Below are 27,215 nucleotides of genomic sequence, written 5' to 3' on the forward strand. Positions count from 1 at the left end.
GTCCAGCTTCCTGTGTGGACACTGGGGATCCAAAGCTACGTCATTGTGCTCACACAGCTGAGCCATCTCCCAAGGCCACCACACTACTTACTTAAAAAAGAAGTTCTATGCAGTGATTCAGTTATGGAAGGCCAGAAATATTTTCATCCTTGCTTTGCTAGCTCATGAATTTAAATGCTTTTGTAACCTCTGCACAGCCGAGACTGTTCTGCATTATGAACTGCAGTAGTCACTGCACATACAGTCCCCTGTTCTTACAGAAACACAAAAAGCAAAGGCTTCCTCCTATCACTCATTAGTGGGTAAGTATCAAATTAGCCTGTCTTAATGTATTCCTGCCAGACCAGCCAAGGACAATACAGGCAGTAAACTTTAAACCCCTACCCAGATCTAGCCAATGGACAGAAGATTCTCCACAGTTGAGTGGAGAGTGGGATATGACTTTCACACGAACTCTGGTGCCTCATATTTGACCATGTCCCCAGAAGGGGGAGACCTGGTGGCACTCAGAGGAAGGATAGCAGGTTACCAAGAAGAGACTTGACACCCTATGAGCATATACAGGGGGAGGAAGTCCCCCTCAGGAACAGTCATAGGGGAGGGGATTAAGGGGAAAATGGGAGGGAGGGAAGAACGGGAGGATACAAGGGATGGGATAACCATTGAGATGTAACAAGAATAAATTAATAAAAAATTTTTTAAAAAATGTATTCCTGCCAGTATTACTCAGCCTTTAAAGTATGAAATTAGGGAATCTTTTTAAAGTGAATTTTTAAAAATTATTTTAACATTTTATGTGTATGGGTATTTTGCCTGCATCTATGTCTGTGCATAGCAGGTGTGCCCTGTGCCCATGGAAGTCAGAAGTAGGTGTTGGAGTCCCCAGAGCTGAACTATGGGTGGCTGTCAATCACTATGTTGGTGCTGAGAATCAAACCCAGGTCTTCTGTGAGAGCAGCCAGTGCTCTTACCCACTGAGCCATCTCTACAGCCAAAATTTTCTTTTGAAGATAATATAAAAATTAGTGTCACTTTAAAAAAAGCTAATTATATATTTACATGCCACCAACAAGTAGAAAATGAAATGTAAACAGAACATATAATAGTTTCATAAAGGATCAGAGAATAGGAGTAGATTCCACTAAGCAAAGACCTATACATTATTGCTTCAACAGTATCTTGTAAGATCTAACTAACAATGGCACATGGGCTTGTCTTGGGTTGGCAGACAGGACCTTAAGATCCTATTTCCTACAACTTTGCTGACAGACATAGTCATTGAGGGCCCATCAAACTCCTAGCCAGGCTTTCTGTTTTGTCTAGAAATAAATATGAAAATGTAAAAAGAACAAAAATAGCCAAGATGATTTGGAAGAAAAACAATTAAATTGAAGAACTTCAGCAAACATCAGAACAAGTATGAGAGAAGGAAAATGAGAGCAGAGAGAAGCGGAAGAGCAGGTGACGGCTGCAGCAGGAAGGCCATGTGGCCCCACTCACACAGGTGGAGTTGCAGCGCTCAGCTTCTCTGTGAAAAACAGAATGCTAATTGCAACTTAGAGGACACCCATCCGCCAATTTGGATGAATTGATGATATAAATATGGAAAATAAAACAGTAAAGAGTTCTGAAGACCACACAAAAGAACACCTTTAAGATCTTCCAACAGGCAAATGTTTCCTACACTTAGCCCCAAAGCCTCAGATGTAGGCTAAACAGAAGAAAGCAGTAGCAAGCCACAGTATGGGGAAACCCACTCCTAATGCGCATGTCAAAGAAAGTCCCACACAGAGAACAAGTAACTCTGTAAACTGACAGTACATAATTGAAGAAATAGTCAAAAGACCTCAACTGACACATCACACAGAGGATTCATTTAAAGTGTGTAGAATGCTGTTCCCAAGAATGGAACCCAGTGCTATGAGGGCATACTGCACACACCTCACGAAGACTGAGTGCTGTGCATGGACCAGGACGCAGGAAGATGACGTAGGCCAGGCAAATGAAAAGCTGTTCTGGAAAACTAAACTAATACCATCTATTACAGCTGAAGAAAAATATCCACCCTCCAACCTTACAGTTCTACTGCTAGGTTCTCATCACCTGAAATGCACAGGTGTCTCCATTAAGAACCAAGTACTAGAACATATTGTAAGGACTGATTGTAACAGCCTCAGACTGGAAAGCCAAACACAGAAATGCACATTTGTATAATGGAATACTATATGGCTTTAAGGATCAATTATAATTACAGGAAGGTTAAGAATGACTCTAACAAACATGTTGAAAAAGCTAGCACACAGAAAGTGTGCATATGACTTCTGTAAGATGCATAATTAGGCAAAACCAATTTCTGGTCTCATAAGTGAAGGTACCTGATTAGTGTGGTTGGAGTCATGGTGAGAGGCAGGAAGTGCAGGAAGAGGCAACAGGGTTGTGAGTCTTTAGTATGGTTTCACTGACTGAAATTCTACTTACATGGGCGCTCACTCTGTGAGAGTAATGCTACAGCCATCTCTAGATAAAGAGGCACACATGATCATGCACATGATCAACATCAAGAGATTTTAAAAATACTTTAAAAATTACAAACAAACCAAACAAACAAAAGGGCAGAGTGGTGCATGCCTTTAATCCCTGCCCTCAGGAGGCAGAGGCAGGTGGATCTCTGAGTTTTAAGCCAGCTTGGTCTACAGAGTGAATTCCAAGACTACACAAAGGCTACAAAGAGAAACCCTGTCTCGAAAAACCAAAACACCAAAACCAAACCAACCAACCAACCAAAAACCCCATTAACATATATCTGCAAAGATGTCTATTTGAGCCTATGGAAAGAAGGAAACCACTGTGCAGAGTGGACGGCTTTCTGCACGGTGGTGCTACTCACCTTTGTCCTGCAGAGCCACCTGTTGCTTATGCAGGAGGGCCACCTCCCGTCCCAGGGCTTTCTGCTGTCTTTCCAGTTCGTTTCGAAGCACCAAAATTTTTAATCGCAGACATTCACTTTCTTTTTTCTAAATAAATACAATTACAGGTAAATTTATGAATATAAAGTCATAGCCGTTGTATATCCACCATATTTCAAGCCAAGAAAGCCCAAATACTCATTAACCTACAGTGCTTAATTATCAGCAGCCATCACTTTAAGGGAAAGAATACAGAAATAAGCGAGGTTAGGTAGAAAGGGGCCTTCTCTAGGAACTCAAGTCTCTTGCAGAAATACGAAGCGGAGGGGAACAACTGTGCCAGGTGAGCACGAGCTGGACACCCAGTAGATAAAGATAACATGAAATTCCGGGCAGGCCAATCTAATGAATGCAAAGGAATAATGAATTACAGTCAAATGAAATTAACACCAGGGATATAGGCTGGTTACCACTCAAACACAATATTCACAAGAACAAGCTAAGGAAGAAAGGCATTTGATACCAATAAATGCAAATATACAATAACTGTACACAATAAAGACATACAACAAAACACATACCTAGTCATGATAATTAAAGACCCTCAAGTTTCAGAAACAAAGAACAAGTGGAAACTTCCTGAGCTGGCACCTGATGCTACACTTAACGGTAAGGGACTAGGAACTCTCCTCTAGGGGCAAGAACAAGACAGGTAGCTGCCTTTTCCGCTCCTACGTAATGTACCTGGACCAGAAGTCCTCACCGTGGCCATAAGACAAGAAAGGAAACGAGAAGCTATGCCGACAGGGAAGAGGGACTAACCTGACAGTTACAGGACATACGCCACTTGATGTACAAGAGCCTAAAGAGACAAAAGGCAACCTGTGGCACTATGTGCAGTTATAGAAAGACTGGAGTTTGGATCTCAAGCACCTGTGTAACATCAGGTGGGCTGGCTTGCTCAGATAGGGACCCTGAGCACGCTGCCTACTTAGACTAGCCATACAGGTGAGCGGCGGGCTCAGCTGAGAGACTCTGCTTCTGTAGAAGACAGAAAAGGGTCAAGGAAGACTCTCGATGTCAACCTTGGGCCTCTGATGTACATGCACATCACACACATGTGAAGTGTGAGCCCATACACTTGTGAACATGCATGCACACATGTATGCATAACACACACACATACACACACACACACATGCAAAAGGGGGCAGATTCCTTTTTACTCAAATATCTTCTCTGGAATTGCCTCCATTTACAAATCTGACATTCTGACAGCACAATAAGGCTATCTGTGAACAGGCACTGTAAGAATGCGTCTTTGTCATCTCTGTCACATGGTATCCATTTTTCATGATATAAATAATGATCAAATTGTAATTTGGCTATACCTGTTAAATTAGAATAGAAAATGTATTTATTTAATAAGCTAAAAATTAACAAAATATGGAACAAGCTGTCAGAAATTTCTCAGAGGAAGAAGTCAGTCTTTGGTTGATGCTTAGACAATAAGGGACCCTGGGAGCTGAGTGAGGTGCAGAGTGACATGGCCCTGTTAAAGCCAGGGCCCACGAAGGGCACAGCCGAGGGGACAGCACAGAATCTCATTTCCTACCCATCATTACACGAGGCTTGAAGAATCGAGGCAACACATCCTTAAAAAGAATGTTCCTAAATAAAGTTTCTGAATAACATAAACATGCAGGAGGGATGTACTACATAGCTTTAGCTGCTTTCTACTAGCAGGTATTTATTATTTTGCCAAACATTGTAAAAATACAGATCCAAAAGTCAATGGGGTTGTAAATCTTAGAAGCCACCAAATATCCATCAACAGATGGTTGGAAACACTGAACGCAACATAAGCTTTAAAAAGGGAGGAGCACTGGTGTATGCGTTAACATGGGAAACTTTAAGGCCCTTGTGCTGTGTGAACTGAATACGCTGTAAACAGTCCCTCTTTGTCTGACGCTATTTATTTGAGGTACTTAGAACAGTCAAAAATGGGGCAGGGAATGTAGCTCAGTGGTAGGAGTGCATGCCTACTGTGGGCAAGGTCCTGGATTCAGTTCCCAGCAGGTGTGGAGGATGAGACCTGCGAGTGCGGGTGGATCGTGGACAGATTGGTGGCGGCGGCAGGGCCTGGGACTGAAGATAATGGGGGGGGGGGGCTCTGTACTGAACAGCTGTGAAGTTTCAGCTTTACAAGATAAAAAGAGCTTTGGACAGATGGTGAGGGCGGCGACACAACATTATGTACATATTTAGTGCCAACGAATTATACATTCACAGATGACTGACACCGGCTGGTAAGGTGGCTCAGTGAATGAGGGTGCTCGCCACTAACCCTCATAACCTGTGTTCCATTCCCGGAACTCACTTGGTAGAAGGAGAAAATTGACTCCACAATCTTGTCCCAATTCCATGTGAACACCTTGGCACATGTTTTCCAATCATTGAGATTGGAATGTTATATGCTTTATAATGTAAGAAATTGAGAGAAAGGTCAATAAGTTGGCTTATTATTTTTAAAAGGGAGGGGCGATCAAACCCAGAAGGTTTTCTTTTATGTGATCAGAAATCACTGGTCTTGTGTCAACACTGAGGGGAAAACAAGTAAACTCTTCAGAAGTATACTTTTTTTTTTGGAAAGATGTAGGTGTCCAGTTGCTTTAACCTATTTTTTCCCCATAAAATATGCAAACATTTTGGGCAGAAAGAGAAATAGGGGGCATTGTTCAACTTGTTCTGTTCCAGGGTCCACACAACTGGGAATGTTTTCTCATTTTTTCAAAGTGCAGGACTTACAAGTTAGTCTAAATACAAAGCCAAGAGAGGAGGGCTTGAGGACAGCACGCCTGGGTTGCGGTCCACGTGAGGAAAGTGGCCCACTGACAGAAACAGATGCACTAGCTCAAACCAGGCCGTTGGCTCCTGTCTGTGCAGAGTAAACAAGCCCTCCCATATGCCGTGGTTCTCACGAGCTGTTCACACTTCAAAGGCACGCTGATTAAAGGCCGGACCGTAACACAAGTGTCTTCTATGGGCTGCTGCGCTCCACTCAACTCACACATCTAGCCCAACACAGCTATCACTTTTAATTAGATTTTATACAACACTCAGAGATCACAGACATGCTTGTTTGCAAGCATGGGTCTTTTAAAAAATCATGGGTGAAGTTAAACGCTCATTTTTCAATGACAGATTGATCTGGAAATAATATATTAACACAAACAAGTATTTTCTCATAGATCACACCCGAGCTAAAAACCCTCAGACATGAATTCCTAAAATATGGCCTAAGACAATGAAAGTTTCAAAGGTGTGTGTAATCACACTGCGAGGTTGGGTCCCTTTCCCGGGCATGCTCCTCTGTGTATGAAGCCTGAGAGTCTGCCTGGCGACTGCAAGGGCTTTACTGCCATACTAGATGAGGGATGCTAGGGATCGAGCCGGCTTGTCAGGCTTGGTGACACATTCCTTAACACAGTGAGCTGTCTCACTGGTCTTTTATTAAGGGACAACTCAGTTTGATAAGGCTATAATCAGAAAAACAAAAATCTCCATTTTTTAGAAGAAAACACACTTCTCATTAAAATCTACTTTTATGCTAACATTATAGATTTGTTATTGGCACTTTAAAGTTAATTAGAAAAAAATTTTTTTAATTTCCCAGATTAGAGCCGGGGGATGGTGTGTGTGGCTCACATCTTTAATCCTAGCACATGGGAGACAGAGGCAGGCAGACCTCTGAATGCAAGGCCAGCCTGGTCTACAGAGCTAGTTCCAGGAGAGCCAGGGCTACACAGAGAAACCCTGTTTCGAAAAACAAAAACAAACAAAATTCTCAAATTTGATTTCTAACATAATAAATACTAATAGTGTAGACCAATTTCTTAGAGATTGTCACAATTTTTGGCATATTAAAGGGCCCTCAGATCAAAACATTTGAGGAGTTAGTGACTTAGAGCATATTCTATCTCATCTTGGTCATTACCACAACTGCAAGTAACTGACAATCTGGAAAAGACTCAGAGCTGAGGACGCTAACAAATGGCTTCCAAATGTCAATTATAGGCTGTTTTCCTTTCATCAACTTGTAGCCAGTCACTAAGAAAGAGAAAATGCTTCCTTAGAAAACATTTAATCCAATTTATTAATCTCATAGACTCAGAAGTACTATCAGATCTAGAACCCTGGCGTATAAAGATATCTTTATAAATATTAAAATATAAAGGTGTTTGGCTTCTAAATAAGAATAAACACCTTCCAAACTGACCTAATAAATTAAATGCATGAGGCTGCAACTGGAGTTTCTACGTAATGATAATGAATGCTGTTCTGAAGAAAGTCATGGGTTGGTATAAGCACACAACACACACACACAGGCAATTTTCTCTCCGCATTCTATGGCTTTGCCTTGAGAGGGGCTCTGGAGGCCAGCAGAAAGCCAACTTTCTCTCCACCTGAAAGAACCAGAAATGATAAAACAAGGATTCCAGAATAGGGGAAGACAGAAGATAGCACCCCCAAATTCTGCTCAAACTCAATGAATTCCCAAACTGAACCCTCAGCCACACATGCATAGATGAACCAAAAGCTGCCTGCGCTTAACAGTGAAAAATTAAGCTGGAATCGGAACCATGTCAACTGGAGGCCCAGAAGTTTGAGTTTAATCAAGTGGTCTACCTGCCAAAATACAAACATTCTTCGAAGCAAAGTCTTTTTTTTTTTTTTTTTTAAGATTTATTTATTATTATGTATACAGTGTTCTGCCTGCATGTACACCTGCAGGCCAGAGAGGGCATCAGATCACATTATAGATGGTTGTGAGCCACCATGTGGTTGCTGGAAATTGAACTCAGGACCTTTGGAAGAGCAACTGGCGCTCTTAACCACTGAGCCATCTCTCCAGCCCAAAGCAAAGTCTTAAAGTCAACAAGTTACATTCCGAATGTCCAGGTATGTGTGTGTGTGTGGGGGGGGGGGGGGGGTGGAGTGCAATATTCCTCGCTCCATTAAGAAGTGGAAAATGTGACTCACTCTCCAGGAAAGAGGCATCACCATATGGGCAACCACAAGCCAACACAGACCTTAGAAAAGTCAGATAAACACCTGAAAGCTGCTCAGGACTACTCTGTGATGGGAAGCCAACTATGCTAACGATGAGTTAGGGGAGAGGACATCTTAGAAGACAGCTAGAGATGAATGAGAAGGCCTAGGAGGCTTCTGTTTGTAGTCCAGAAGGGAGTGGGGACAAAAGAATAACATGCAGGTGACTGCACGAGGCTACCCTATACCAGAATCTCACTGCATCTCAGTATCCTGAAGGAAAACAAATGCTGCATCACCAGACCAAGTCTAACATGATACAAAATGTTGCATATTGTCATCAACTCAGGTTTACTTTGGAAATGCAAGAGTGATGCATGTATGTGTGAGGGCCTAGGTTCAACCACCAGTATTGCAAAAACAAAAAAACAAACAAAAAACAAAAACTAAAATTTGAAGCGAAACCAAAATAGTTTGCTTTACTAAATTTTAAAGTAACAGAAAAATCATGATTGTTTCACTATGTGAGAAAAACCATTTAAACCATACATGATTTTTTTTAAAAATTCCCAGAAACTAGGAAGAGTTAAATCCTAAGCCAGTGCAGAGTATTGCTAATGTCATACTTAATGAAGCAAGGGCAACACTTTCCTCAAACCAGGACAAGGCAAAGACCCCTGTGTGTTCTGGTCAGTACATGGATGTTCCCAACAGTGAGATGAGCAGAGAACTTAGAATTACCCAAGCGAAGCTGGATGGGGTAGCACACTCCGTGATAGTTACCACTTGGGAGGACTACTGCAAGCTGGAGGCCAGCCTGGGCTATAACCAAAACTTAGTCTTAAAAATAGCAGCAGCAGCAACAAAATTCTACCCAAATCTAAATTTGTAGATATTTGTTTGCATAAAAAAAAAATCTATAAAATGAAGATTATAACTACAGGATAAAACCATAAGATACATTAAAAATAAATCAGAACAGATAGCATTCTTATATACTAGTAACAAACAAATGACAAAAACCCACTCAATTTTTTGGAGGCAGGGTCTTTCTTAAATTCCTGATCCTCCTGCCTTAATTCCCCCACATCTACTTTCCATTCATGATAAAAACCCCAGAGACTAGGAAGAGGAATACCCTAAGGCCAGAACCAATTGTTGTTAGTACTGGAAGCATGAATGGTTTCTCCCTCTAACCACAACTTTGTGGAGGGCATTGCCACACCTGGCTGAACTTAGGAGCCTTGTGCCTACCCAACTACCACAAAAACTCAGGACTAACTCTAACAAAAGCAACTCAAAGACATTATTCAAAGAATTAAAGAAAAGTCTACAGAAAGCACATGTTTACAGCCTGGAGACCTCAACACTGTGAGGACGGTAACTCGACACAGTCCTTATTAAAATTCCAGCGGGATCTCTTCTGTAGAAACTGACACACTACTAGTTTTAAAATTAATTCAGCAATAGAAAGAACCTACAGGGAGTAAAAAACAGGAACTTTTGAAAAAGTTAGCGTATTTGCCCTACCTGGCTTTCTTGACAACCTACAGTACTGGAAGATAAGCAGACAGGTCCCTGAGACGGAGGTGAAACAGATGCACGTGTGTGTGGTCAGCTGACTTTAGACAAATATGTCAGGGTAATTAATGGGGAGAGGAAAAGCTGTTCATCAAATACTGTTCTGTCAACTGAACATCAGTTTGGGGCAATGTTTTACTCTTTCTTCATCCAGTATAAAAATAAAAGCTTGAAATGGACCAGAGACCTAAACACAAAGCTCCAAACTCTGAAACTCCAAGAAAAACCTTGAGCAGAGGATGTCTGTGATCTTGAATGAGGCAGAAGATCATTACAAAGACTACAAGAAAGACATGAAACAAAGAAAACAACAGCAACAAAAATCAGAGGACTGAAGCTGGGTGTGGTGGCGCTCGCCTTTAATCCCAGCACTTGGGAGGCAGAGGCAGGGGGATCGCTGTGAGTTCGGGCCATTCTGGTCTACAAAGTGAGTCCAGAGCAGCCAAGGCTACACAGAGAAACCCTGTCTCGGAAAAAAAAAAAAAATCAGAGGACTGGGGAGATGGCTCATTTGGTAAAGCACCTACTGTGCAAGCCTGAGGACCTGAGTTCAGTGCCCCAGAACTCATGTGAAAACCAGAACCAAAGCTGGGTATGGCAGCCACTGACCCACATCATAGTAGGAGCACTGGGGAGGTGGAGACAGGTTGGCCAGCCAAGCTCACTTGGTGAATTCCATGTTAGCTACAGACCCAGCCTTTAACTCCAGGACTCAGGAGGCAAGCAAGGTGCATTTCTGTGAGTTTGGGGACAGCCTCGTCTATATAGCAAGTTCCAGGCCAGCTAGGGCTACATAGTGAGACCTGGTCTCAAAAACAAACAAACCCAAATTAAACAAAGGGTCCGGTAGAAGAACACCTGAGGGAGTTCTCCTGCTACACACACACACGCACACACACACACACACACACACACACACGCATGTGAGGACAGGTACACATAAGCACCCACATATACAAACAAATATACAAATATTAGATTTACTGAACTTTAATTTTTTTGCTCTTTAAATATTATTAGGAACAACAACAACAAGGAAGACAGGAGAGATGGCTCAACAGTTGAGAAGAGCACTTCCTGCTCTTGCAGGGGCCCTGAGTTGGGTTCCCAGCACCCACATCAGATGGCTCCTAACTAACTGTAACTTCAGTTCCAGGGGATCCAAAGATGGCTTCTGACTTCAGGTGGCACCTGACTGTGGCATACACACATACATGCAGGCAAAACATTCATATACATAAAATAAAAATAAATAATCTTTAAAACAAATGGTTTTTTTTTCTTTCTTTCCTTTTTTTTTTTTTTTTAAGACAGGGTTTTTCTTGTAGTCCTGGCTGTCCTGGACTTGCTTTGTAGACCAAGCTGGCCTCGAACTCACAGAGATCTGCCTGCCTCTGTCTCCTGAGTGCTGGGAGTAAAGGTATATGCCACCATGCCCAGCCCCAAACAAATGATTTTTAATAATTAAAAAAAAATCCAAGCCACAGATTCAAAGAACATATTCCTCAAATATCTATTGGGAAAAGAATTTGTATATAAAAATAAATAGACAGGAGCTGGAGAGATGGCTCAGCGGTTAAGAGCACCGTCTGCTCTTCCAGAGGTCCTGAGTTCAAGTCCCAGCAACCACATGGTGGCTCACAACCATCTATCATGAGATCTGGTTCCCTCTTCTGGTGTGCAGGTGTACATGCAGGCAGAACACTGTATATGTAATAGATAAATACATCTTTAAAAAAATACATATATACACAAATATATTATTTATAAGTACTAGAAAGACAGCTTAGCAGTTAAGAGTACTAGCTACTCTTTCAGAAGAGCGAAGGCTGATTCTCAACATCCACACAGTGATTCACAATTTTATGTAACTCCAGTTCCAGAGATCTTATGCCCTCTTCTGTCCTTCATGGGCAACAGGCACACATGCAGTGTGTTGAAACACATGCAGGCAAAATGGCTTACCCATACACATAAAATAAAAAATAAATAAGCAAAACCCAACACATGAAGCTGAAAATGTCTAATTAGAATTAGGAAAATATTTTCTCTCATAAGCAAAAGCTAAGGTAAAAACAACGTAACAGATGACCTGGAAGTAGTAAAGACAAGGCAAGGAGGCTGGGCTGGGGGCAGATACGCTGAAAGCATGGTATGTGTGTGTATATGGAAATGTCATAGTGAAATCCATTAATATAGAGACTTAATATACACTAATAATTATAATAACAAAACAAATGGAAAAAGGAATCTGAACCACTTTACACACATGCCAGGACTTAACAGATAAATACATTATACTTAATGGGAGCCAGGTTTCTCACTATCAGAAAAAGATACTGCAAATAAACAAAATGAATGAGAAAGCCAGAATAAAGTCCATGGCATAAGAGTTGAAAACATCAGTGTGAACTCAGGTTTATTTTAATATAGAGAGGTATACATTCATACAGAGATAGCCATGCCCACTGAGAGGGCTTTAAAAGCAATAAGCACACCCAATACCCAAAAACACCCAGTGACTAGATCTTGTTTCTAAATACTGTCAGGCAACCAAAGGAGCAGGGCTGGTGAGAGACAGCTGATGCCAGACCTAAAACAGGGCAGATACAAGATGGACCGGACTAGAGAGCACCACAGAGTGAAAAACACAAAAAGATGGTAAAAAGGTCAACCTGAAAGACTACTGATTACATGCTTCTCTATTTTAGAATACATATTTGCTATGTATCCCAGACCGGCCTTGAACTCACTAAGTAGCCTAGGCTGGCCCCAGACTTAACACAATTATCCCGACCCAGGATCCTCAGTGCTGGATTACAAGTGAGCACCAATATACCAGGCTCAACTAAATGATCTCTCCTATGTCCACCCCAGTGCTAGGAATCAAAGCCCAGGATGTGAGCAGTGTCCAACCGCTGAGCCTCACCTTCATCCTTCCCTCTCCTTTTCAAGAGAAGGTCTCCCAGACTGGACTCAAAGTTGTAACCCTCCTTGGCCACAGCCCCTGAACGGAGTTATGGAGTTACAGAAGCATGCCATTAGGCCAGGTTTGAAAGATCTTTTAATGACCAAATCCACAGACTCTTCAGACCAAAAAGGCGAACAGCATACTACCAGATTATAACCAAAGCAAAACAGTTATAGATAAACCCACCTGGTAGATATTGGAAGTGAGTAAGCAGAAAGAGTCGGGACTAGGCTTCCTCACAATGGAGTACAAACAGGCATGTGGATGACCTCTCCAGGACGTGAGCTTTGTTCCCAGCACTTTTACTTTTTTAGTTTTCCAGCATGGAGACCCGGGAGGCACTGCCTTAGCCAATGACCAAGGCTGGTACCGATGATGATCAGTCATGGTGATTTTTTTTGGGGGGGTGGGTAGGTTTTGAAACAGGGTCTCTCTGTGTTAGCCTTGGCAGTCCTGGACTCACATAGTAGATGAGGCTGGCCTCGAACTCACAGCAATCCGCCTGCCTCTGCCTCCTGAGTGCTGGGATTAAAGGTGTGCACCACCACACCTGGCCGAGTCAAGGTGATTTAAAGAGAAAAAAAGACTGACAATTTGTCATAGGTCAGAGAAGACTAAGAAGACATGAATAAGTCTGCCACAGTGTCCCGGACTAGATCCCAAAGCAGCCCTGTCATCCTCTGAGAGAAAGAGGACAGGTGTTAGGCAAGGGCCACTCCACAGAGCGCTTAGCTTGTGGTCTTCAAGGACAGTCAGTCATTACAAACCAGGTGAGAGCTGACGTTGGAGTGGAAGCACTAAGATGGCTCCGTGGCTAAGAGCACTTACTGCTCTATTAGCAGACCAGAGTTTGGATCCCAGCACCAACATCTGGTGGCTCACAAATGCCTATTAGTCCAGCTCCAAAGAATTTGACCTCTGGTCTCCATGGGTACACACACAAATGCAAATACACACACAAATACATAAACAAAATTTTAATAGTAATAAGAACAACAACAACAAAGAGGAGGTTAGGGAAGGAAAGATGGCCACTGCGGGCAGTATGGCTTCCTGATGGGACTCTGGAATAAAAAAGGACATTAAGGTAGAATGGACTCTGGCTAATGATGACTAACAATATGCACCGTATATAATATATAGTTTCATTAACGATGGTAAATATTGTACTAGGGATACTGGGAATGGGGTAAATAAGTTCCTATACTACCGTATGATAAATCTACATACCCCAAATGACTCCCTAATAAAGGGAAACAGGTTCAACACAGACTTGAGTGGAAACACTGGTGAAATCTGAACAAAGTCAGGAGTTAACAGTGACATGTTAACGTTATTGTCTTAGCTTGACTATACACCATGTCAACTGCACCACAGTACAGAAGATATCAACATGAGAGAAAACTGGGAGAAATCTATGGGGAAACTCTGAATTATCACTGCAAAACTCTTATAAATCTGAAAGCTGATTTATATGGGCAGAAGTACCAAACTTGAAACTTCTTATAAGATATATGAATGACAATAGGATATGAAATAGGACATTAAAAGGGCCCACATAGAACTGTAATTTAGAAGCAAAAAGAGAACACTGCACAGCCTGAAGAGTCATTAAAGTCCTTGCAAGGACCCAGCCATCAGAAGACAAGTAGATGGCCCATAACTGCGGAAGAAACTGCATTTCTAGCTCAAAACCTACAAAGAAAACTACAGCCAATTCTACATGTATTCCTACAGAAAACAGAAAAGGAAAGCTCCTAACAGTAAAGTAGACCAGCGCCAGCCAACAAAAGCCAAACACGGAGCTCAGTAGGGAAGACTGCTTGCTGGGAAAGCTGAGGTCCTGAGATAGAACCTCTAGTTAAGGGTTGGGCCTGGTCTTGTGAGCCTGTGATGCCAGTGCTGGGGGATATATGCAGAAACAAAAGGATTGCTGTGGCTTGCTGGCCACCAGCCTGGTCAAAAATTGGGGCAAGCCAGTCAAGGGATAGGGTGATAGTGGGGGGCTCCTAACATCGTCCTCTGGCCTCCGAATACATGAACATGGGAACACGCAACCCCACACACATGCATTCACTGCCCCCAACACAAAAGACATAGTAAGGAAACAAAATTATAGACAAATATTCTCCATGAAATAAAAACAAAGCATTCTCTAAATGTTTAAACAATTGAACACAGTAATACTCTTAAAAATAATTTATTATGACCAAGAGAATTTCCCTTGGGAAATTCAAAGTGGAGTCAGCATTCTAAACTTGACCAGTGTGCTTCAGCATAACACTACAACAAAACTAAAAAAATGTCAAGACACACAATGGCAGCAGCAAAAGCATCTGAGAAAAACCTCAGACACAACATAAACCTCCACAATGACAATAGCAGACATTTCCTGGGAACTACAGTTAAATGCCACAGTTCATGCTGGGCATGGATATCATTTGAAAAAATGCCTAATCTTTGCAAGGCATCAGCTACACTCGGTGTCTCCGAACAGGTAACTAGTTAGGGCTCATTAAGAAGAAGTTTGGGGAAGGTAACTGCCCTTTCACTGCACTGTCACTTGGGCTAGGTGAAGAGTGATTCTTATGTATTGAAAGTATTTGAGATGGAGTAAATTGGACTTGAACCAATTTGAAAAGGGAGATAACTCTTTCTCTTTTCTTTTCTTTCTTTCTTTCTTTTTTCTTTTTTGAGACAGGGTTTCTCTGTGTAGCCTTAGCTGTCTTGGACTCACTTTGTAGACCAAGATGGACTTGAACTCACAGCGATCTGCCTGTCTCTGCCTCCCTGAGCACTGGGGTAAAGATGTGTGCTACCACAACTGGCTAGGTAACTATTGCTAATTTGCTACAAGTGAACTTATGGCTTCCTGTCTTACTCTAACAAGACATTTATCTTAGAGTCATTCTCTTTTGTTTTTAACTTTGATTTACATGTATATTTGTGTGTGTCTGTGTGTATGCATTCCACATGTGCACCCATGGTTTGTGTGTCTGTGTGTGTATGCATTCCACATGTGTACAGCTGCCCATGGTTTGTGTGTATCTGTGTGTATACATTCCACGTGAGTACAGCTGCCCATGGAGACCATCAGTCCCCTGAGTACAGCTGCCCATGGAGACCATCAGTCCCCTGGAGCTTGCATCATACGCAGTTCTGAGCTGCTCCATGTGGGTGCTGGGAACTGGACCTGGGTCCTCTGGAAGAGCAGCAATCCCTCTAACTGCTGAGCCATCATCTCTCCAGCCCCATGGGTTCATTTTTCTTTTTTTTTTTAAAGACAGGGTTTCAGTGTGTAGTCTTAGCTGTCCTAGACTCACTTTGTAGACCAGGCTGGCCGCAAACTCACAGTGATCCGCCTGCCTCTGCCTCCCGAGTGCTGGGATTAAAGGCGTGGGCCACCGCGCCCGGCTCATGGGTTTATTATTAAACTCAATACACATTTAATATTTACTTCACATCTACTACCAAACATTTGTCTAGATGCTGAGAGTCAAATGGGAGGAGAGGCTGGGAAGGAAGGGAGGGGAGAAACTGAAGGAGGAGGAAGGAGGAGAGAGGTGGGGATCCCAAGCCTCACAGCTTAGAGACAAAAATATATTAAATAGATATCACGTTAGATGGTGATAAATACTATAAAGGAAACCCACACAGGAGAGGGAACTGAGTGTGCTAGCGTGACTTTCAATGGGGCTATTAGGGAACTAGATGGTTTCTAGGTTCAGTTCCAGTTCAAAACTCCCCTGACTTCCTTCTATATTAACCAAGCACATAAACGCACAGTGAACCTTTGACCCTGACCCCTGCAAACTCATACATTCTATCACCTTACTCTGTGTGTCACCACTTACAGTGTAGAAAAACAAGGTCAAGCATACATGTTTCCACACTGAGACAAAGCATATGCAGCCACTTGATGAAGCAAGTCATTTCCCAGTCTTGCCTGGGAGAGGAAAGTAAGAAAAACAAAACTTAGCAAGTGCTCCCCAGACAAAGGTCCTAAAATGCAGCATTTCGCTGCATTACAGAAAGGACTAAAATCTGATACTTTTCTCTCCCTTACAATGTACTCATGGCCTAAAATTTAGGCCTTTATTGATCCTAAGCTATAACACAAAAGGCCGCCATTTCTCTAGCGTGGAGGATTTTCTACAGACAAGGAAAGTGCTATGAAGAACACACAGCCTCTACTGTTCCTTGGGTACCAGTGGACACCTGCTGCGTGCCGGGTGCAGCACAAGCAAGTGTGCATACGAAGTTCCATTGTACCAACTGCCAATATCAGCAAATTTCTACAGGTTGAACAAATACATTTAGTTCAAATCCCAGGAGAGAGAATGTGCACAGGTAGCTGCGCTTGTGCCTCCCACAATTCCAGGAGCACGTGGCGGTGAGGACTGGACTGTCGTCAGAGGGGCCTTTAGATGAGCATGGCAGGCGACAGTGGGGAGAGGTTGCATATCAAGACAGCAGTTCTTGCAGGCAAACAATTACTGTGACTCCAGGGCAAGTTGTGAATTGTAAGTATTTTTATGACCCATAACACAGTGAAAGCTGTGCACAGTCATGTGGCTTCATTTGACGCCATGTGCAATGTAGCGCATACACCTGGCTTCAGAGACAGGACAGTTGCCTCAAAGCTGCCATTCTTTCCCTCTCCAGGAAGAGTATGAAAGAGCACCAAGCTCTAGGAAGACCTGCAACCCGTCCACCTGGGCTGAGGTCATGGCTTCTTCTGAATGCCGCCCCCAACCCACGCTGCTCTAAAGGTAAACAGCCTCTTCTGTGTGATCCTATTACTTTTAAAATCTGTCTTTAAAAGTGGGTTGGTCCCAGGTGAATATAATCAAAGTACAAATTACACTGTAAGAACCATCTTCATTAAAGCCAGCAGCTACCTACATAGAGCAACAAAATGGGGGTTTACATTTACTTATTTGTCTATATTTGTGTGTGCGTGTGTCAGGGACGTCAGAGGACAGCTTACAGGGGTGGCTCTTTCCTGCCACACAATGCCAGGGACCGCACTCAGGTGGTTAGGCTTCGGGCAGGTATCAGCAGGCAGCTGAGCCATCAACCCCAACCCAAACGCTTTCTTCAAGTAAATTTGTCTTATTTCCCTCTTTCCCTGTCCTGGCAGTATTATTCACCCACTACACAGTTCATGTTTAGAGTTCAACTTATAAGACGTTAATAAAATAGTCTGCTAGTCATCTTCCAAGTAATTATATGTAATCTCAAGTTTCATCTAACAGAATATGGCAGGCTTACCTTACGTTATTAGCACATGGGAACTTTCACTGTGGACATTTAAAATGCACCAGCAGCCATCTCAATGCAACATCATTAGTGTCGTTATTAATACTGTCTGGAGATTGTTTCGAAGAATAGTAATGATAATCGCTTGAAGAAAACAAGTTTGAACAGGTACTTATACAAAAACCTACCAGCTCATTGCTTGTCGAGGTGAGTCTTAGCTTTTCTTCAATTTCCTTTCCAATTCTCTGAACAGTTACCTGAGTCTGTTTAATTGCACACTGGGCTCTATGAAGCCTAGAAATACAAGTTGTAGAAAAATGTAAGTGAGTTAATTACAAAGTCTAAACACAGAGAGCCACAGACATGAATTATAAATCTCTTAGGATAAATAGAATCAATCCTGAACAAACCAATTATTTCTAGATTCAAACATATAATGAAGTAACGGGAACTACAAGTCCTAAAGCAACAGCACCCTGAAATGCCTGCCTCTGCTAGAACATGGTTAGGGCAAAGGACTCACAGGGTTGGGAGTGCTTTAGAAAGTGATCTGGCTGAGGGGCTGAGGAGATGGGCTGAGTCAGAAAGGAGCCTGCAGCTCAAGTGCGGGGACCTGAGTTTAATCCACCCCCCCACCCCCCGTGGCAGCACAGAGGCACAGGAATACACAGGGCTCGCTTTATATAAACTCCTATGATTTAGCTAAAGAGCAAAAGATCTAGAAGTAATGAGCCTATCTTAAAAATCTGTCTGATACCAAGGCTTTCTACAATTGCATGATCAAGGAAATATGGTACTAACTTAAGATGCAAAATAGCCATCGGATGAGTGGAAGGCTGAAGCAAGATCACTTGAGCCCAGGATTGGGAGGCTAGTGGGGGCACAGTGTGGGGCTCCACCTCAAAAACAAACAAGGGGTTGGAAGGTGGCTCAGTGGTGAAGACCCACTCAGAGGACCCAGGTTTGACTACTAGAACCCACAAAGCCATCTGTGATGCCAGTTCCTGGGAACCCAATGCCCTCTTCTGGTCTCCATTGGCACAAGGCACACAAGTGATGAATATACATACATACATACATACATACAGACAGACAGACAGACAGACAGACAGACAGACAGACAGACAGAGCAAACACTTAACTAGTTTGCCTGAATCAAAATTGTCTGTTCACCTAGAGATACCACTAGGAAAGTTAAAGTGTGGTCTTCACACTGGGATAAAACAGCAAAACCCCTAAGTGACACAGGACTGTGCTGGGAAGCCACGCCAGGGAACAGTCATACTTCCCACAGATGATGTGGGAAAGCTAGATACCCTCATAAAGGAGAGTGAAATTAGATCCCTCTCACTCTGCAAAAAATAATAAATAAAATCAATTAAACATGGATCAAAAACTTTAGGCTGCAAAACTCTGAAAATGCTAAAGAAAAAACAAAACACAACAAGTTTCAAAATGTGAGCATAGGCAACTTCAAGATACAGGTACAGGCAATGGCTTTCTGCAAGGACTCCAGCAGCTGGGGTAGCAGCAGGAGCTGGTGGAGGGGGTGGAGTTACAGCACAGCAAGGAGCAACAGGATGACCACAGCTTGGGTGGGGGGGTGGGCACGTTGGGAGGGCGGAGGGCTTAAGGGGGGGATGGACACATGCTGTCAGGGGAAGGGCTGATACCTACAACGTATTAAAGAAAAAGCAGGTTGGACATTTAGTTCAGAGGTAGAGTTCTTGGCTTTGGTTTGGTTCTCAGCTCCAAAACGTAAATTAAACTGGCAAAAATTAAGCACACACCCCAAACTCCAGATTATTTGTTCAATGAATGGGCAAATGAACTGAACATTCTTTAAAAAAAAAAAACAAACAAACAAATAACAAATCACCAATAAATTTTTTTTAAAGCACAACAACCTTAGCCCCCAGGGAAATGAAAAGTAAAACTATATGGGTGACCCATCTCACCTGTCAGCACCAAGGAAACAAAGGACATCACAAGCTTGCTAGGATGCTTAGGAGGCATTATATGCGGCTAGGAATATACATTTGTGCCACAACCATGGACATTTGCATTGGGCTGAGGAAGGGGAGCAAAAGAGGTGGGAAAGAAAAAGTAGAAGGGAAAAATACCAAAGAGCAAAGTACTAAAGCAAGTATGTATGCATGTATGCATGTATGCATGTATGTATGTATGTATGTATGTAACTACCATGATAAGGTCCAATCTTTTGTGCACTCAAAATTGGTTTCAATAAGGTAGTTCAGTTAGCAGAGAAAAAAGAACTTAATATCTTGGTCTTGAGGCAAATATAAGTTACATTCATGATAAGATACTCCTTTAACCCAGTAGAAGAAGTAAGGTTACAATGAAGGCAAAGGTGAGGAGCAGGTAGAATTTACATACACTGCAAGTAAATTAAATAATACTATCATTTGAAAGGACAGTTTCTTATGAAACTTAGCATACACCTAACCTTCAGTCCAGCAATTCTAGTCATAGGCACTTACCCACATGTAAGTCCATATGACCTGTTTCAGAATGTCCACAGAAGCCAGGTGTAGTTGTGCACTTCTACAGCCCCAGATCTCAGGAGGCAGAGGCAGGAAGATCACAAGTTCAAGGCCAGCCTGAGCTACACAGTGAGTTCAAAGCCAGCCAAGGCACTGCCATCACCCATGCCCACCCCCAAAAGGTCACAGAAAACAATCCTATTGTCCACCAAATAGGGAATTAAGAACTAATTAAGACCTGTATAGTGATGGTCTACTCGGCAATAAAAAGGAAAGTACTGATGCTCACAAAAGTATGACTAGGTCCCAAAAACATGCCGGGTGAAGAAAAGCCAGGAGCAAGCCAGGAAGCAGTGCTGTATACTGCTTTTGATAAAAAAACAGCAGGCAAAAATCTACCTTTGGTGACAAAGAGTAACTAGTTGCTTCTGAGCAAGGAACAGAAACTAGGAACTGTGGAACTGTCTGAGGTGGTGGGTATCATATATCTTGACTGGGATGAGGACTACACAAAAACCCATACTGTGGTGTACTGTGTGGAAATGCTACTTCACTACGACAAAACTATCAGTCTTAGCCTGAATGTCTTTACTAGGTGGTGGTGGGTCACTGCAGAATGGGTCTCATGGCATCAGTATCTCTAGGAGCAGTTCAGTAGAAGCCTTCTAGGCTGTTGGGAATTACTTGGTAGTTACTGAGGGTTTCTTAGGTCCTCTACAAACAGCTCCTGGGATCAGTTATTCAGCAGCTCCCTTGGGACTCGGCCATACTATTGCCTCCTGATGCATGTGCATGCATGCCCTAAGCCACTAGAGGCAGCTCGGCCAGAACCTGTGCCCCGCTGCCCTTCTCTGGCTGCTCCAGGCAACTGGAGGTGTTTGCCCCTTGCTCTGGAAACACACACCACATCACAATAGACAGTACTAAGGTGTGCTTTACACAGTAAAGTAATACACAGTAATATAATAACGTAAGTACACATTACAGCAATGGCTCTCCTCTTGCCCTTTTCCTTAGCAGGTCTTTCTGAGGGGCAAGAGAATTCCTCTTCACATGCGCTTTCTAGATGCTCAGCATTGGAGGGTGGTGCAAGGGAGCCTCTCAATGCGTTTCCTGATTGTCCAGCACTTACATACACGAAGCACATTCCTGAGATCGGATATTTTGATTGACGGAGTGGGAGATTAACGGAAAGATCATTGGTTCCTACATTTATAAGTTCAAAATAATTTATGAAGAAAAACTGCATAAAGACCACTCCTTCAGGCAGGGGAAATAAACAATTTTTACTTAAAACAATAGGTATCATCAGCCCTGAGACAAGTCAACAAGTAGCAGTCACTCTAAGCGCGAGGGCTGCTTAGACCTCGCTGGTACTGTGCAAACCACCTTGTCAAATGGTAAAGACTTTAAAAATAAAAATGATTCATGACCATAATTAATGTATGACTTCAACTATTTGGCTCTCACTGCCCCAGACGCTTTCTGATCTTACCTTAGGGGCTTAAAACACACAGACAGAGTCACATTTCCTCCAATCTTCAGTGTTATCCAAATAGACTCAGGGCCCCTGCCACATCAAGACAGGGCTCATAATGCCGCCCCCCCCCCCAATCCAACCAGAAAATAAAAGTTTGAAGTATTTAGGGTTTTCAAAATAGCAGGGCACATCCTGATCCTCTTGGGGGGGGGGGGGAGGGAGAGGGGGAAGCCTGACAGAAGAAACAACTGCTTTGCCTTCACATAGGAGAGCTGCCTGAGGAGAGGGGACCCTTCCTGAGTTCATGTCTATGCAAAGCATCTATAAGCAGAAACACAGCATCTAGTCACCTGGGTGACTGCTCAAGGCCAGTGCTCCAGCTGAGGCAAAACTCCACACAGTGCATGCTGGGAAGAGAGACCAAGAAGCTACCTCACAGTCACCCTGGTGACTGAGGACAGATGTGCCTTGTCACCTAACATTATCAGCGAGAAGGGGAGGGGAGAGAGAGAAAACTGAGTTTAATGAAAATTCTTGGAGGCTAGATGTTGTAAATGTAAAGACAGATAACAAATGAAAAGTTGTATATCAAATAAATACTTGCAAATCCTGAGAACAAGCAGTCAGATACTAATCATAATCTCAGGACATGAGGCTTGAGAAGATGTTTTTGTCTGAACAAGTTTAAGAGGAGCAATGACAAATCGGAACTTCCAGGAAAGCAGCACAGTCCCCTGTGGCTTGTGAGGAGAAGGAAACGCAGGGACAACAGAGACAAAGGGGCCCAGACTGTGAAAGGCCGCGTGTGATGAAGAGAGTGCAGGCTTCTCTTCTGAAGCCATTGGGAAGCCGGTCAACCCTTACACAGGGAAAGAGTTCATTATATTTGTACTCTTGAAAGTTCTATGCAGGGACTGCAGAGGGTGTGGGAGAGGGGACAAAGAGGATAGACAGGGCAGCAGAGACCAGACAGGAGGGCAGGCATGATCGATGCATGGGACATGTGTGCAAAGAAATGCCACAGCAGACTCTTTAGTTTGTACAACTATTACATGTTAATAATTATAATAAAGGAGAAAGCTCTTTCTTTTCACAATAAAGTGAGGGGTGCAGTGAACAAGAAGGGCAGTGTATAGGTAGCAACTATCTGGACAAAACCAGATACTGTCCTGAATGAAACAGGGACCCCGAATGTGGTGGAGAGGTGAAAGGTCAGGAGAGATAAAGTTTGATTCCTGAAAACAAATTACCAGCTGCTCTGGTTTGTGTGTGGTTTAACTATGTCCCCTCAGGGTTGACAGAATGGGAAGCATGGTCCTCAGGTGGTAACAGGGGGTAACAGGGAGTTTTAAAAAGTGAGGTCTACTAGATGTCGCTGGAGATGTGCTCTCATGTGTGCCTTTCCATTCTCAGGACAGGGCTGGTATAAAAGGGACCAGCCTGGCCTGACCCATGCTGCCTCTGCTCCTGACTTAAGCTGTGATCCTCCCTCAGCTCCTACACCCACTGCCACCCACCATGGGCATCTGTGCTTCCTACATGGGTTCCAGAACTGTGAGCTGAGAAAGGCTCTCTCTGCTCCACAAGGCTAGGTGACAGCAACACTACCACACAAAGAGAAGATGTCTCTGGAGATCCTTTAGTCATCTAGAGGAACGAAAGGACAACCACAACCTCGTTGTCAATAGGTTTAAATTAGGTCAAATAACCAAACTGCTCCTGGACCACTAGTTTCTATATGAAAAGATATAGAAAATATGAACAATTAGTACCTGTTGGATTAGACTTAAAATTAGAACCTTTGCAGACTCGGGGGACAGCTCAGTGGTGCCACCTGATTAGGACCTGAGACCCTGTTTCAACTCCTTGCACTAAGAACATCAAAACAAAATACCTATCTGCTTACACAGAGACCAGGCTCAGGGACTTTGCTGGTAAAATACCAGCTGTATTAAGAATCTTTCAGAAACAAAGAAAGTATTTCATTCTACCTGCAAACAGAAGAGTAACAGACCAAAACCCAGCAAGGCCATCACAGACAAGCTTCTGCCCAGTATAACAATAATGATCTACAGCTATGACTATACTTGAGACCAAGAAGACAAGACATCCACAATCAGCACTTTACTCAACACTGTTCTGGAAGTCTAAAGCAATGGAGGCAATTGAAAAAGAAGCATGAAAGGAAAAAGAGGAAGTTCCAGAGATGTGGGAAGGGAAGGCAAGTGAGACAAAAGTAACAAGGGATTAGTGGTGCTCATTCATGCTGACTCAAGCAGCAGGAAAAGCCTTCGCTGCCAGTTTGTCAACTTTGTAAATTTGGTTTGCTTTGTAAACTCTGAAGGAGGGAAAGTGGGCAGCCCTCCCCCTACAGGCACTCCAGCCAGGCCCCGCCCCAGACTTCCCTAAGGGCCCTAATGGTCATTTTCTAATTTCTGTAGCTTTCATTCCTGGCCCAGAGAGTGCCCAGACGCCACCAATCCCTGAACAGGAAAATCTGTCAATCCTTGAAATTTCACCAATCTTCACCATGGAAGTCTCTGCCCTGGAAAGCTCTGGCCGCTAAGAAGCCCTATGTGAGCCCTGCCTATTGTTCAGGTCCGTGCTGTCTTCCCCTGGGAGCAGAGGCAGCCATCCCTGGATTTGTCCCTCCCAATAAATCTCTTTTATGAGATTTGTTGCTTGTTGTGACTCTCTAATTGGAAGAAGCCAAGAAGCAAAGACGGAAAGAAGAAGGAAGGGCAGCCAGGCAGGGGCTCCTGAGCGCCTCAGCTCAGCTGGGTACCCTCAGCAGGAGCCGCAAAGCTGAAACAGAGGAATGGAGCACAGGAGCTGTTACACCTTAGCACTCCAGCTCAGCCAGGTCAATCCTCCCTCAGGGCTGTATTGCCTCTCCTGAGGAGGCTTCCTCTCAGAGCCCTGTGATTCCCTGTGTCTCAGGATATTCTTCCACTGGGACACAGTCCCACCTCAGAGCTGTGTAGTTCCTGGGCTCCAGAGTCCTAGGATAACTTTCCATCCGAGCAAGAATACCAACAATTAGTCTGTGTATACACATATACAAAGTACATGAATGCATGTTTGGACACAGACATAATAAAACTCTTTTGTCCAGTAAACATTTATTTAAATAAAGCATTTATTTAAAAAGGAAAAAGTCATAGCATAAGAAAGGAGGTATGTATGTGTAAATGCTATGGTTGTGAACATTAAAAAAATAATCCAAAGGAATCTATAATCCAACTCTACTAGAAATAAATTTGGCCAAGTTTACAATTCCAGAATAACTTTTATAAACTAATTGCTACCACACACACACACACACACTATCTACAAATAACTAAGAATTAATCTAATGAAGGATGTCAAATATTTCAACTCAGAAACCATAAAATGTTGCAGGGACAGTAAAGCGGGGTGGGGTGAGGGGCCACAACAACTGGAGACACATGGAAGGAAGCTTCATACTGTTAGTGATTAGCTCCCTGACTGACCTACATCGGCCAAGCAATTGCAGTCAAAAACACCACAGCCTTCTCTTATGGAAATTGAGAAGTTGATTGTAAAGAAAATGATACAGAAATGCAAGAACTCGAAAACTGTGAAAACGCTTAAGACTTGCAGTTGAGGTCTTATGCTACCAGACTATAGCACCTACACAAAACAGTTGCAGTCATGTGGTCCTGCACACATACATCAATGACATACGATTCAGATTACAGAAGCAGAACTTTCACTATATAACCCATTAGCTTTAAGAAGAAAAAGAAATAACTTAATACCCATAAAGAAAAAATGGCCTTAATGTCTTTCTTATGCCATGATAAAAATGAATCTCTTGATCAGAAATTTAAATGGAAAAATTACACTTCTAGAATAACATATGGGAATATATACTGAAGATGTGAAGATTTGTTTAAAAGGATTCATCAGAAGGCACCACTGAGAAAACAAAAATATCAAAAAACTAAGTAAAATACTGTTGATGTGTGTGCCTATGAGCGTGCATGCTTATGCACATGGGTGTATCTATCTGGAAAAAACTTGCATTCAGAATTCACAAAGAACTCCTGCAAATTAAAAACAAAATGCAATCAATCCAACACATAAAACAGCAAAATATTTGCAGAAAATCTTATAAAATACATAAGACTGTTTGATGAGCACATAAAATGGTGTTTAATTATCTTTAGTTATTATATTATTAAAATCAAAATTAAAAGAATATATTACCTAAGCATATAGTAATACTAAAATATACAAAGCAACAATACCAAGACTGGGGAAGAGATGGAGCAGCTAGCCAGGCATGCGGGCAAACACTATAATCAGAGCACCTGGAATCCCAGGTAGACTCCTAAGTCCCAAGCTGGCCTGGGCTAGGTGACAAGACCCTGTCTCAACATTCAAACAAAAAGGAAACAGTGTGGCAGAATCTAATAGGCCAATTGCTTAGCTGCTCACTCCATGGTTAGGTGTAACGAAAGAACAAAAAAAATGTAATCACACACACACACACACAAACACACACACACACACACACACACACACACACACAGTGGTTGTATTTATCAGTTTCTTTCACTACTATAATGCAATGCCAGAGGCAGCTAACTTCTGAAGGAAAAATCCAAGATGAAACAACAAAGAGCCACTGGCTAATCTTTTTGTGCAGCAGCAGCTGAAGTCCCTTCAGGGCAGAAGCTCAGGGGCAGCAAATGGTCACATCTCAAAGGGGGGGGGGCAGGTTTCTCTGAGGACAGCCACACCACTTAGAGCTACTGAGCCTTGGAAAGACTTCTTATTCCTTCTAAAGTTCTACTACCTAATACTTCCATCCTGGAGGCAAAATTCCAGCACAGGAGCCCTTGCAGGGGACACTTAAGCCATACAAATGATCTGATTATGTTTTCTAATTACTTAGGTCCTAAAATGATGGCTCAGTGGCTAAGAGATTTGCTGCTCTTCCAGAGGACACAAGTTCAGTTCCCAGCACCAACATGAGGTGTCCACCTCCAGGAGATCCAACAACCTCTTCTGGCCACTGCAGGAACACACACATACCACGTACATAAATAAAAATTAGCCTTTTAGAATTTTATTTCTTTTTAAGTTTGCATACAAGTATATATTGTACACTGAGTGTGCTGGCTAGTTTTATGTCAACTTGCTACCGGCTAAAGTTATCTTGAAAGGAAAATACCTAACTTGAGAAAATGCCTTCATAAGATCCAACTGTAAGGCATTTTCTTAATTAGCGGTTGATGGGGGAGGGCCCAGCCCACTGTGAGTGGTGCCATGCCTGGGCTCCGTTGTTCTAGGTTCTGTGAGAAAGCAGGCTGAGCAAGCCATGGGGCAGCAAGCCTGTAAGCAGCATCCCTCCATGGCCTCTGCATCAGTTCCTGCCCTGACTTCCTTCAATAGTAGACCATGATGTGGACCAAGTGTATGCCAAATAA

The 27,215-nt window shown here is 42.8% G+C and overlaps 1 protein-coding gene across 1 annotated transcript in view; it reads right to left on the reverse strand.

Annotated features, from left to right (window-relative positions):
• The window catches only part of Uvrag (UV radiation resistance associated), a 256,107-nt gene that overhangs the window by 125,872 nt on the left and 103,020 nt on the right, over positions 1 to 27,215 (reverse strand). Inside the window, exons 7-8 of the mRNA XM_051149003.1 lie at positions 17,961 to 18,066; positions 2,888 to 3,014 (exon numbers count right to left, since the gene is read on the reverse strand). Of these exons, the coding sequence (XP_051004960.1) occupies positions 2,888 to 3,014; positions 17,961 to 18,066 (233 nt within the window). The remainder of the gene's footprint in view (positions 1 to 2,887; positions 3,015 to 17,960; positions 18,067 to 27,215) is intronic.

Source organism: Acomys russatus, chromosome 7 (assembly GCF_903995435.1).
Source record: "Acomys russatus chromosome 7, mAcoRus1.1, whole genome shotgun sequence".
Taxonomy (NCBI): domain Eukaryota; kingdom Metazoa; phylum Chordata; class Mammalia; order Rodentia; family Muridae; genus Acomys; species Acomys russatus.